The sequence below is a fragment of the Leptodactylus fuscus genome, chromosome 10 (genome assembly GCF_031893055.1).
Source record: "Leptodactylus fuscus isolate aLepFus1 chromosome 10, aLepFus1.hap2, whole genome shotgun sequence".
NCBI classification, from domain to species: domain Eukaryota; kingdom Metazoa; phylum Chordata; class Amphibia; order Anura; family Leptodactylidae; genus Leptodactylus; species Leptodactylus fuscus.
In genome coordinates, this window is record NC_134274.1 from 16,704,068 (window position 1) to 16,718,730 (window position 14,663).

At 42.7% G+C, this 14,663-nt stretch overlaps 1 protein-coding gene across 1 annotated transcript; it reads right to left on the bottom strand.

Moving 5' to 3' along the window:
* Positions 1–2,616: 2,616 nt before the first annotated feature.
* ACADSB (acyl-CoA dehydrogenase short/branched chain) lies at positions 2,617–14,486 on the bottom strand. The gene is made up of 11 exons (XM_075288015.1): positions 14,407–14,486; positions 13,149–13,311; positions 12,552–12,652; positions 10,473–10,679; positions 9,471–9,641; positions 8,021–8,146; positions 7,415–7,507; positions 6,426–6,515; positions 5,794–5,931; positions 4,455–4,554; positions 2,617–3,668 (listed from the first exon to the last, which is right to left on the bottom strand). Exons 1-11 carry the CDS (start codon positions 14,434–14,436, stop codon positions 3,598–3,600), a joined length of 1,290 nt encoding a protein of 429 aa, XP_075144116.1. The 5' UTR covers positions 14,437–14,486; the 3' UTR covers positions 2,617–3,597.
* Positions 14,487–14,663: the final 177 nt, after the last annotated feature.

Sequence of the window (14,663 nt, forward strand, 5' to 3'; positions counted from 1 at the left end):
TTGGACAATATATCACTAAGGTTATGCCTTTGGTAGCCAGTCTACCCATTCACCGGCGTGAAAATCACTAGAAGAGAGAGGGGTAAACTAGTTTATTTTTTTATTTGCACCTTGTGCTTTTAAAAGAAAAAAATAAAATATGAAAAACATTCCATTTTTGCTTAAATTTTCCTGGATATTGAAAGAGAACCACCTTTCACTACCTCCTTCAATTCCAGTTCTTAGCATCTGCATAGGCATCGCTCTACTGATTCCAGCACAGTTGGAACGTTCTCTCTAGTCCCCACCATTCCTGAGCAACAAGTGCAGCTAGTTTTGGTGCCAGATGTGCTATATAAGCTCTGTAATGTCAGGTGGGCGGTGACAGACAGGGGAGCATGATGGGCAGCCATTTTCACGGCTCAAAATCACACCCCTTGTCTCCTCCTGCCTAACAACACCCTCCAGACAGTACAGAGTCTACATGGCGTATCAGACACCAAAACTAACAGCAGTGACTGCTCAGGAAAGGTGGCTGCCGGAATCAGTGACCATTTAATGATATAAAGAGCTGGAATTGTTGAAGGGGGTGAAAGGTATAAATTCCTATGTATATAATGTAATATCCCTCACAAGTAGCAAAATACCTGAAAATGTGTCTGGTCATGAACGAGGAAAGTGCCTTGATCCTGAAGGGGTTAAACATTTCATTTACTGCAAGTACTAATATGCGCTGGGTTGTTGTATAACTCAGCCTAACTCCAGAGGGTATCGGAGTAGCATTTCCAATGAAGCCAGAGCACTACACCTCACTTCAGTATGTATGCACGCTGTGTGCTATCTCATTGCAGAAATTCGTGTGTAATACCAAGCAGAGCCTATGCCTAACAGTAGCGCTGTTTCTGAACTTTAGCAGACATATTCCTAATTCCATATACCCCTTTCATCTTCTATCAACCCCCTACTACAAAGCATCCGAGGATCATCCCTAGGGCAGCATATACCTAGATAGAGGCCGGATACAGCGGGGTGGAATTGGTCTATAATGACCAGTGGATACCACCCAACCTGTCACCTCCATCTCCCTCCTCCCTACTACTTTATTACATAACACACAATACGTGAAAATTAAAGGCATCTTCTAACAAGTCATCTAAGATCTATCTGGCGAGGTGATGACTATGAAGACTGCAGGAAGTGCGGTATTATCTCTGACAGTCGCCGCTCGGGGAGCAGCTGAGACTTTTTCTTCCCCCTTCATCTTTTAAAGATAGCAAATTGTTGGAGTTTTCAGCAGGAAATTAATGTGTAATCTGTGCATTGTTCCCTGCTTGCCTGCACTCTCATTCCTCGCTCCTCCTGACACGCTGCTCCATTGTGCGGGGGCCACTTGATAGGGGGAATAATTAGAGGCGAGAGGCGAGGTGTTTAAAGAGAAAACCGCTTTGCCACTGTAACGTGTGATCAGGATAATAGTATTTTCATGAAAGACGGCAATTACATTTATTAACTGGGACAGGCCTGGCAGTGAGGAAATTAAGTAAAGGGTGAGTTTAGCAAAAGACACAAAAAAAGCCCCCTTCCATATACACACAGCTCCCACTGGGCTCCTTTCATCTGCCTCTTACAAGCTGCAAGGCTCCCGCTGAGACGTAACTCGAACATAAATATCTGCAGCTTACCAATAAAGCCATCTTAACCTTTGGAGATGAATGATCTGGATATAGGGTCCATTGTGCTCAAGTAACTGGGGTTCACTTTTTATGCAAAAAATCCCTTTCCCAATGCATTCACCTGAAGATTGCTTTCTCTTCTCGCCCGGGCCTGTAAGACGCCGAGTCCTACCGTAATTGGCTGTTCCCGGAATTGTTTCATTGGGATTAACACATCTCCCTCCAAGTAGATTTTCTCTATTCGAGTGGCCTTAGCGCTATTCTTTTTCTATGGATGATCGGGAAATTGGAAGAATAAACATAAAAACAATATTTTTAATGAAGTCGTCGGAGCGGGTGATTTTTACGGGACGCCGTAAATTTAAAGGGACATCAGAGCATAAAAAAAATTTAAGGAAAAAAAGAAAAGAAAACACTAAATAGATCATCCTTCTGTTCTGTCCGATTGAAGTGAAACCGTAAGAAAAAAAAAAAATGGCGGTGTCTAATACATCGCACTCGTCTTCTTTGGTGTGAGTTAAAGGGAATGTGTCGCCAGGAACTGAGCTATCGTTTAAATTACATTTTCATATTTAACATATTTTTAAATAATTTTTTTGTGATGTTTTTGATTTTCTAGGCGATTACCTGTATTAAAAATATAATAATAAATAATAAAAAATAATAATATTAATTCTAAAAATCTCATAAACATAAAACGGTGTCCTATATGTGAATCCAATATAGAAATATTTTGATGAAGACTCTGACGCATGTTATTGTGTAGGCATATAACAGACACCCATAGGCTTCCATGTTAGAAAGGACAGAGTACCGGCATCCATCAGGTAAGCGGCGTCCTATCACTTACCTTGTCCTCTCCACAATAGGACGACGTTCACGTTCCACCATTCAACATTTACCAAGAACTTCTCTTATTTTTATTTTTCAACATTAAACAAAAACAAAAAATAATTAAAGTGCTACGAGCTGTAACAAGTGCCGCCATGTTCACACCCTCATTTCCAAAGCTTATAGAACAATCTGAGCTTTCGCAATTTGTAGACCCCGGACAGCCCAAAAAGTTTGACAGTAACCAGTAGAAGTCTTGATATACCGGTAAAGGATTCGCCATATTCAATAATAGCTCATTTCTCATTGGATTACGGAAACCTTTGCAGGCTGACAAACAAGTAGGGGAAATCTTTCTGTCTTATTCTTATCTGTAATAATTGTAGGTTTATTGTGCGTTTAATGGAATTGACCGTTCTGGCAATAGAGGGCATTGCAGCCGACCACGTATGGCTATGGTTAGGTTCACATCTGCTTTGGAGTCTATGTTGCAGATTCTGCCTAAAATAGTCAGAAACCTGACAGACCCCATTATAGTCTATGGGGTCTGCAGACCCGAACGATGGAGAGCTGAATGCTAAAGTGAACCTAGCCTAAGTGTACACTGTATTTGTGAACTTGGCTGCAGAGAGTTGTTTCCATGGTCTCTAATTCACTAGAGAAATGAATGACTTTTTACCCTCCGCCTGGCTGATATGGGTATGACGGTATTTTCCAATACCGCCAGCTAAACAACCTATGGGTGACAGATGACAAGGTATCTAAATAGGAGCACCATGACAGAACCCTTCTAAAATCCAGACATGTAACAGTAGTGATATAGATCCAAAAGGTTGCTTTGTGTCAAATGTCCATAAAAAAATAAAAAATATCAGTAATAAAGAGTGTCGGTAATATAACATCATTTATGGATATTACTCCAACTCTTTCCATGGAGTAGATGTGCGGCAGTGACTGTAGGTGTCATCTACTACTATTGTACCTACAGTTACCTCCTATCATTTATGAATAGATGAATCATGAAGTAGCGCCAATGATGATAGATTGATGATTCTGCATTGATACAGATGTGGACATTCACGTGTGAGGACCAGATCTCCTCCGATCCCGATGGTTAGTATTCCTGGTCTATAAACTTGGCAATTGTGCTCAGCTGGATGTTGGAGGTGCCCTCGTATATTGTACCTGGAAAACAAAGTCTCATTTTACTATTGTTACCATTAAAATAGTTTTCTGAGATTGTTTTTTAAGGCCTACACCCATCCCCAAACCAATCAGTTGTTTGCGAAGAAATAAAATCCCTGTGTACCCCTTTAGGCGGAGGACCTATGTTGTGGAAATGCTGTGTTTTTTTGTGGCAGGGTTTGCTGCGTTCCTTTGAGCCAAAGCCAGGGGTGGATTTAGCAGAAGGAAGACATATAGGTGTTTCCATTATGGTTCCCATTCCTTTTGAAGTCACTCCTGGTTTTGCTAGGTTCACACACCTAAAAGACGAAGAGCCTGTCTACTTGAAAAGCGGTTACCCGCAGACGCCAGTGGACCCCATAAACTATAATGAGGTCTGTCGGGTGTCCGTCGGGTTTCTGCCAGTCTGATACTGAAGCCGGTGGAGAGAAAAGTCCTCTGTGCAGAGCTTTCATCTCCGCTGATGTTAGCAGAGTGTCCAACATAGATGTGAACCCAGCTATTGACTAAAAACAACATAAAAACAACCAACACCACATAGCAAAACCTGCAACAAAAAAACCACAACTTTGCTGCAATGTGTGGCCTCAGCCTTAAATGGGTATTCCCATCTTGTACAGCGGTGGCATGTTGCTAGGATATATTTTTTGATCAATAGAGTGAGGATAGTGGGGGGTCTTGACCTTTAGGACCACCACTGTTCCTAAGAATGAAGGACACAGCAGTCTGCTTTTTTATTGTATAGCCCCATTCACATTCTAGAGCATGTTCACATTCCATCCTTACCAATCTTTGCATCCCTGTAATATTTCTCAATGGGATAATCCTTGGTATATCCAACACCTCCCATCCACTCCAAACATTTACTAGTTGTCAGTCCAGCAACCTAAGGAAAAAAAAAAAAGACAATATAAAATGATTTTTCAGATACATATACATGATTTTAAATATATTTAATAAAGTAGTGCGTGAAGATAAACCGGTATATAATATATAATAAGGTAGTAGTGAAGCTCTATGGCAGGGATAGGGAAACTTGGCTCTCCAGCTGTTGCAAAACTACAACTCCCAGCATGCATACTTGCTCTGCTGTTCTTGGAACTCCCATGGAAGTGAATGGAGCATGTTGGGAGTTGTAGTTTCACAGCAGCTGGAGCGCCGAAGTTACCCTACCCCTGCCATAGAGCAATGGATAAATGACAGCTTATACTAAATCTGTTCCCACTAACCTATACATCAATGTGCTCAGCTCCTCCTGCCCTATGGCATCTCACTGGCTAAGACTACATATGGAAGTACATATGGAAATATTCATGCGACACAGACACTGAGCTGGGCACACATAGTGCGCTACATTACACACCGTACATGCAGAGCTATTCTCCCCTAAACACACACGGTCTAATATCTAGTACATTTGCACCAACGCTTTTGTAAAGTGGCATCCAGTGAAGCCCAAAGGTTCACTAATGGCTCCAGGTTCCAGTATGGATGCCCCTTTTTAGGTTCCTTCCAAACAGAGCCATATAATGGCCATGTGTATGAGGCCTAGCCCAACATGAGTGCTCATGTGTTAGACAGACTGTATCGTCTTTATCTTGCTGAGCACTTTAAACACAAGTGACTAATAAAGATATATCCAAGATGGCTGATTTTATATCTATTTTTTACCTCTTCACCCTAAATATCCTCCGACTGGATATTAAAGGATGAGAAAGCGCAAATAATTTAGGATGATGTAGAAGAACACACTACACTATCTATGTTAGACTAAAGACTGGTTTTTGAATTCCATCCCTGTGGCGCCACCTGTTGGTGATAAATAAATATGACACAGTCTTGGAGACTGGAGTATTATAAATGTATCCTCTCCATAATATTAGAAGTATACTCCAGGCACAAGAGGAGCCCTAATGCAGGGCCTGTGGGGATCTGGTAACCCCCGGCCACTCTCAAGCCTTGCACTTGACAGTGTCGTAGCTTTTCCTTGCTCCCATAGTCTTAGAATCTCTCTAAAGGGTGTCACATGTCCTAACTTTCTAAAGTGAGAACCAGGTCACTAGCCATAATTCATAATTAATTCAGAAGTAATCTGAAATATTTCCGTATAATCGACTACAATTACCTCTGATGCAAAGTACTTTGCCATGCACGCCTCCTTCTTGAAAGGTTTCCCCGCTTCCTTTAGTCTGGCGGCGTTGTAAGTTAGTAGTCGTGCAGCTTCCAGCTGGGTAGCCACTTGCGAGATCTGGTGCTGCATACCCTGCACGGGACAGAAGGAAAAATGGTTAGAGGGCTGCACTATGGATGGGTATAGGTCTGAATACAAGCAGGAGAACGTCTGCATGAAATTTACACATTCTCCTTCCTCCACAACAGGGATTGTTCAGTTTGGTCATCACTTTCCGAGACTGATCCCCCATCAGTCACAGATATGTTGCTGGATAAATATAGTAATGCTGTGTGTGTGTGTGTGGGGGGGGGGGGAGTCAAAAACCTAAGACATTTGTAGATTATTAGGTGGAAATGCAGCTTCTTTTGTTGCAGATTTGGCTGCATTTTTTGAGCCAAACCTAGGAGTGGCTAAAAAAGGAATGGGAAATATATAGGAAGTTCCTATACTTCTACCATCTGCTCAATCCACTCCTGACTTTGGCTCCAAAAAACCACAACAAAAAAAAAGCTGCATTTCCACAACGTGGGGCCTCAGCCTTAAAAATTAAAATATTGGAAAGTAATGTAATAACAGGAACAAACCTGAAAGTCAAATATTCTCTTTCCAAACTGGATCCTCTGTTTGGTGTATGGGATTGTGTGATCGAAGCAACCCTGCGCCAAGCCCACCATCTAAAACAAATAAAGAATGAAAGAGTTAATTGTATAAAATAATGGTAAAAACATGATATTATGTTGTTTCTTATAATAAGCTGCTGAGATGATCAGTAAGTGTCTGATCCTTAGGTGTAGCGCTACAAGACTATAAAAACGTATCAGAAATGTGCTATTTGTATGTATGGTTTTTAATAGGGGGAATATCCCAACAATTTTAATCACTTATAACCCTCCACAGGATAGAAGATGCATCAGATCACTGGTGGGGTGACCACTGATACCTCAAGTGATCATAAGAATGGGCGTCCCCAGTGCCCCATATGAATTGAGTACCACTCCATTCACTTCTATGTGACAGAGGAAGATTGCTGTTCCAAAAAGACATGCATGCATACCACCATTCCATTCACATAGGGCACTCGGGGACCCCCATGCTCATGATTACTTGGGGTCCCAGCAGATGATCCCCCAGCGATCACTTTATCTTATTTTGTGCATAGACTATAGAAGTTTTACTAGTACATCTTATCGTAACATACTCCATTACTTTATTAATTCCAACCAGTGAAGGGGTCCCAGCAGAGATTTAGCAGGGCACCACCTTTTAAGTTGTCCCTGCACAACGGTATCCTAAACACCGAAGCATTGTACCAGTTGCTTTGTACAGTCTGATAGTTTTGTGTCCCCTTCATGGCTAAATCAGTGGGACCCCCTATCTTAGGGATATGCTATCATTTTATCAGATGGGAGTAGTTTACCCTGTACCTTGCATTTTAGATGTAACTGCCAACCAGTGTAACCCAACAACACTCACAATATACTAAAATGTGGACTTAGTTCAAGATATTACTTATTACTTTAGAATATGTGAAATCTTTGACACTAAAAACGTATACTAGCACCCTATCCGTTACCTGCGCTCCAATCCCGATCCGACCTTCATTCAGCATTCCAATAGCGTACTTATACCCGTGCCCAAGCTTGCCAAGCACGCTGCTTTCTGGGACCTGCACAACACAAAGAAGATGGAGACATGACATGCAACAAGAGCTGCCAAGTTTTATTACATTCAAGTCAGGCCGTTACGTCTTACTATCTAATGCTGAAATTAAAGGGGCTGATACGTTACATACTGCCAGGTGGTGATGAGGATGTGACAACACATAACTAGACTACAGTGGCCAATGAAAGAGACATCCGGATGGACCATATCACAGAGACCGGCGATTATGGTCAGGTTTTGTTTGGTCACTATGAATAATATCTACATATTGGGTTTCCAACATGGAACGACAGGGGACCAAGAAGACACACGGTGTGGAATCAGTGATGTCTAAGTAACATATAGTGTCCATTTATTTATTTTGCTTACTTGTATTGCACTAACATATACGGCTGTGCTTTACAGATATTGTCAGTCACTGTCCCACATAGGGAATGTAAATTGTTAGCTCTATCAGTGTGTCTTTGGAGTGTGGGAGAAAACCCATTCTGACCACATGACATCTGTACAGCCATACCTTAACATTGTCAAAAGTCAGTGCACATGTTGAAGATGCCCGGAGTCCAAGTTTATCCTCCTTTTTGCCAATGTGGAATCCTTCTGTATCTTTGGGAACAATGAAGCATGTGATTCCTCTGTATCCCTATTCAAAATAAAGCAAAGTTACCAATCCAGAGCCCACTTGTCTGAACGGTCATCAGGATAGATGGATATACTACAAGATAAAAAATATTGCTTGTATGAAACATATTAAATATGTAATACTGGACATTAAATGGACCATATCCTGGGAATGAAAAGACTTTAGTGCTAGTTACAGTTTCTTAGGAAAGGTCATCAATATGTGATTGGTGGAGGTGCTAGGTGTTGGCTGAAGGAGAGGCCATGGTGTGCCGGTACACAGTGCTGAATGTAGTGTACAAACCGTACTTGGTATTACAGTTCAGCTCCATTCACTATATGAGACATGGCATCCGACAAGACAACACTACCAGTACAGTTTTTTTTTTGATCCAGCTCCTGCCATCTGGCACAAGTTATGTAATAGATCTTAAAGACAACTATGAGATCTGTCTGGCATCAGTTTTCCACTGGCTTGTGTTCATCACATCAGAGGGAAACTGAGATGGACGGGGAATATATATGAACGTACTCTAACATGTCGAGCAAGATTCATCGAACTTGTATGCAGCGAGAGCCAATGCAATAAATATGGCACATCATTATGCTGCCTGCTATAAGTTTACACTGTCTAAATAGTAGACAGGATTGGTACATTTGCTCCAATGCTTTGAGGCGGTTGCGCAACAATGAACGGCTAGGCCCCAAGATGAATATTTGATATGGGACGTCACCAAACAAGCCCCAAGCCTGCCGAAGTGCTGGAAGGATAAGCAACAGTGTTTTTACGTTCCCTCAGCTCCCCTGAGCCTCACATCGTTATACTCTAGGCTCTGAAAAGACCCCATAGTATAATAATAGCAATGTTTGTGGGTTTCATAGGCCTGTGGATTCACTTACCGATCCCCTCTCCTGATCACAGTTGTCTCCGCTTCTGCAGAAGGGGAACTGCAGGCAGTATGTGACTAGGAGCGGGATTGGTAAGTAAATAGGACCCATTACCTGCTGGGGTTACTTCGGCAGGAAACAGTCTAACAAAAAAAACACACCAGGGGGCCCCCCTAATGTCCCGGGCCCTGTGGCACCCGCTACCGCTGCTACCCCAGTAATTACGCCACTGTTTTGAGGGTACAATAAGACATCTGATTGACCATACAGAGGTTGCCTATTGGTGCCCTATTATGGCTCTCACACCCACAGTATGGCAGCCTTATCCTGCAGCCTCCTCCTCCCCCTGTAGAAGGAACATACACTTTAATGAATAGTTGTTAGAAATAAAAAGAAAACCCTTATGGCCTAGAAACTTAGAAGAGAAATAGAAGTCATGATCACAGAGGAGAACTTACAGCTGATACGTCCGCATTTGCCATCACAAGGAAGACCCCGGCCTGCTCGGAGTTACTGATCCACATCTTGGAGCCGTTGATCACATAATAGTCCTTGTGCTTCTGAGCTGTGGTTTTTAGAGAAAAGGCATCGCTGCCAGAACCGGCCTCTGAAAGACAGAAACTGCCCACCTACAGAGAGGGATAAACATCAGCATTATCTCCATGGAAAATAGGCATTCCAGCACTTCTAATAGGAATAGAGCTGTCCTGTATATATTTAAGGGGCTGTATGAGAACGGAGATTGTGCTATTCTAGCCCATGGGCCAAGTCTGGTACTGCAACTCTGCTCCATTCATGGGAATGGGGCTGAGCTTTGCAACTTACGGACAAGCGTGGGATTGTTTCTAGAAGTAAGAAGCCATATTTATATATAACACATTAGCACTGTTGGACATGTTATTACCAGAGAGACAATAGGCTTGGCTTTCTGCTGAAGTCACAAGGCTATGATCACCTTCTATAGCTACAAGCAAATCCTGAACAGCATTTATGTGTTACAACTTTCCATCTTTTACCCCTTCTACTGTCTGTAAAGCCCCTTGCAGACGACCATGGGCTGGCGTCGGCTGTGATTGAACGGCATGACCAGCACATGGACTTCATTCGTGAGCCGCCTGTGCACTAACTAGACAGGACAGGAATAAGACTTATCCTAAGTTTTGAGGCCCAGACTGCCAGCCCGCACACTGGATCATGTAATTCATGGTCATGTGCATGAGCAGATATTAATTAATGGGTCATTGTGCAATCTGAGAAAAACCTGAATTATCCACAGATGTCTGCAAGGGTCCTAAGTTTATAAGAAGAGGGGATATAGAAAGTGCAGTAACACAAGATTGTAGGGTCAGTGCTGTGTAAGAGCAGTGCTGTGCTCTATTCACAACTCCCATACAGGTGAATGGGACTTACGGAAACAGCATAGCACATTTAGCTTATTCCAGCAGTTAACCATCTCTCACCAAGTCTTTGCACAGCCTGGGCAGGTAAGTCTCTTTCTGTTCTTCTGTGCCGAGCTGCCGGAACAATGCCGTGATGAGGGTGTTCTGAATGTCACAGAAAACAGACACAGATGGGTCCACCTTGGCCAACTCTTCAATCACAAGAATAGATGAGAAAAAAGATGCTCCTGTGCCGCCATACTTGGGCTCCACCTCGACACCCATCAGCTATAAAGAGAGGGAAAGAGTTAATGGCCAAGCCCAAAATAACTATATGGATATACAGCAAGTTATTATAGAGGAAATGATGGGAACAAAAGGAATATTCCAGATTAAGCAATAAATACAGCAAATTCTAGATATACAGACATCTGCATAAAAAGCTGGACCAATTCTGGGCCAGTGTCTTTATTACTGTCAAAGACTATATACACAATGCTGGATTCAGAGCTGACATCTGACATCATTGTTTGCTTTCAAAGGTGATGTGATGTCACAGTGCAGGGATATTACACACAGTGATGTCACAGTACAGGATAATACACACAGTGATGTCACAGTACAGGGATAATACACACAGTGATGTCACAGTACAGGGATAATACACACAGTGATGTCACAGTACAGAGATAATACACACAGTGATGTCACAGTACAGGATAATACACACAGTGATGTCACAGTACAGAGATAATACACACAGTGATGTCACAGTACAGAGATAATACACACAGTGATGTCACAGTACAAGGATAATACACACAGTGATGTCACAGTACAAGGATAATACACACAGTGATGTCACAGTACAGGATAATACACACAGTGATGTCACAGTACAGGGATAATACACAGTGATGTCACAGTACAGGATAATACACACAGTGATATCACAATACTGGATAATACACACAGTGATGTCACAGTACAGGGATAATACACACAGTGATGTCACAGTACAGGGATAATACACACAGTGATGTCACAGTACAGGATAATACACACAGTGATGTCACAGTACAGGGATAATACACACAGTGATGTCACAGTACAGGATAATACACACAGTGATGTCACAGTACAATGGAAAAAGAACTCAAAGATTGCACAGTACAGGGATAATGCACACAGTGATGTCATAATAAAGAGACAACAGTGATGTCACCGTACAGGGAAAAAACACACGAAGACCCAGTTCATATCTGTGTTCGGGTCATTCTGCTCCCCTCTCTGTATGAAAAATGCAGAGAGAAAAGCGTTGCAAGCAGCAGTTTTCACTCTGCATTTTTCGTGCGAACACAGAGCAGAAACCACACAGACCCCATTATAGTTACTGCTTTTTGTGCGGATTAGGTTTCCGTTCGGGGGTCCCCAAGTGGACTTCCTGAACGGAAACCCATATGCAGATGTGAACCGGGCTATAATTAAAAACTAATGCACATGATAATGTCACAGCAAAGCAATAATAATCGAAAGAGTTAAGTGAAGTTTCCTGTTACAGAGATAGATTTCCCACATATTATGGAAGTTGAAACACAGGTTTCTCTTACAGTATCTTCTATCCACCTACAGCTCTGTAAGAGGAATTTGCCAATGCAGCAGATTTTCAGAGATTTGCTCATGTTTAATGGACCCAGAGATATCAAAGTACAGAGATAATAGCCATATTAATATTCTGGCACTGACAGATATGTGAATCGTTGGCATTCACAGAACGACTCCACCGCTATTGGCATCAGTAGCACTGCTGGTATTTGTTGGTCCAAAGTCCCCTGGCGGCTCAGCTGGCACAGCGCTGTGTAACATCTGACATGTCAAGTCTGCCACGTCTTCAGCTGCACATGCTGGGATCTGACTGCTGTCTCTTTCTTTATATATAAAGCTCATTATATGTATCTTTGAATCTCTGCACCACGACTGCAGCCTGACCACTACAGTACGCCCCTTGTTAATTGTCTACACTGAGATTTTTCAGCAGAATCACAGACATACGCGAAGGAGAATAGCAGAAAAACAGGAAAGAAAAGATAATAAATGACATAAAAACAAACATATAATGTGAGATATTGTGGCAGAGTGTAGAGCAGCAGAAATACCAACCCCAAGATCAAATAGACCTTGAATAACTGAGCTGTCCATCTTTGACTCGGCATCCATGGTTCTTACAAGTGGGGCGATCCGGTCCTGGGCAAATTTTCGAACTGAGTAGAAAAGACGACATCAGCGTTACTGAGCACAGATCTTATCACTTGTTGATAAAGTTTATATCTCTGATCCAAATGGTCTATAAATGATAATAGTACAAGATATAATAGTGCCGAACCCATACTATACAGTGTATGTAGCCAGAAGCAGGTGGCTCCATACACTATATACCAGCGGGTCCGTCCTGCATCAGTCCCAAACAGCTGATCGGTCCAGGGGACGCCTCACCGATTAGATCATGATGGCTTATTCCAACATCAAACCTTCAAAAAAAATTCTGGAAGACCCCTTTAAACGTCATTACGTTTTAGGTTAGTAGTGACGTTTAGGGCCATGTTGCAGTTAAAGAGCAATTCCTTTCACTTTCATTAGTGAAGGAGTCGCAGGACAACATGGCAATCTTTGTCATGTGACAGCAGTCATGACGAAATTCGTTGTGTAGGTGGGGATTAGTCTCTCCGCACCAGAGAGTAGTAACTGTCCTATATTTACCCATATCTCTCAGCATGACCTCTTCTTCCGTGAATGTGTTCAGGGGAGCAAATATCGTTCCTTCCTTGGGTTCTTCAGCCAATGCATCAGCTTTAGAAGATTTCAGTCGACAGTGAAGATTGTGGGATGTGGCCAGGCAGGGCCGTAACCCTCTGCCCAGCACCTAAATCAGAATAAAAGGAAATATTAATACAAAGAGAATTATATATACAAGAATAGACTCATTTATAACACACCAAAATGCTGTCCGGCACATGCCGAAGATTTCACGAAAGCAAAGCCAGGATAGAGGGCGGTCCTTCTTCCCTGCTAGGTACTCTGTATTTTTATATGTTACTAGCTTTTACCCGCGACTTCGTCTGCGGAACCCCGACCTCCTGCGGGAACCACCTGGAGCGGTGCGCAGACTTGTTCCTTTGCCTTGTGTCCGCAGCGGGCCCTTCCTACACCTGTTGACCCTCGGAGCCCACCCTGCGGCCCGCTGGAACTGTTTACCTCCTCTCCCTCCTGGCGCCCGCCACCCCCATGTAGACTATCGTTCAATCTGGGACCCAAGGTATGTGTGTGCACATTTTCAGACAAATCCGTTCGCCCATGTAGGTGTGATGGAGGCACAAACATCCAAACACACATATTAGTAGGAGATAGGACATTGTGCTGACAGACTCCCTTTAATCATATGGACGTATTCACACCAAAGCTCTATGGCTACATGCAGAATAAGATCCCACAATAGAAATGGAGGCAAAGTGTTCCAATATAGTTTGCTAGCCACAATGCTATGGATTTTTCTTCTCTTTCAAACCACTGAAGTTATAGCAACCTGGGAAACATATGCTTAACCTTGCAATGCTGGAGTCTCGGGTTCGAATCCAACCAAAGACAACATCTGCAAGGAGCTTGTATGTTCTTCCCGAGTTTGTTGGGTTTCCTCCCGCACTCCAATGACACACTGATAGGGAATGTACACTGTGAGCACTATATGGTATGGTGACTGCAAGGTCTATAAGGCGCCACAGAATATGTTGGCGCTATATAAGTAATGGACAGATTTACCAAAACTGGTGCAAAAGTAAAGCAGCCAGATTCCAGAAACCTGACAGGTTGCTAGGAGCAACTGCTCCACTTTCTGCACCAATTGTCTGAAATTTACCACACAACTTAAAGGAACAGTATAGCACCCCCTGTGTCAGAGCATTAGGTACTGCCACCCCCAGGCACATAACCCCTGACACAGGACAGTCCTTGTCCTTCTCACCTGAGCGCTACGATACAGAACTCCAGCCATTTGCCCGTCAGACACAGCCCAATTGTCGCGAGAGTTGAGATCCTGGAAGTAAAGTCTTGTTCTGCGTTCCAAGCCTCCCTCTAAATTACCGACTCCTCCCCCTTCTTGTTTTAGCTACAAATTAGTTCTGACGTCACCGGTAATATCTTTCCTTCTTGGCCATATTTATATCACGGTACTTTATTCTATGTTGAGTCAAATTGAAAAAAGAATATGAGCGAACCCTG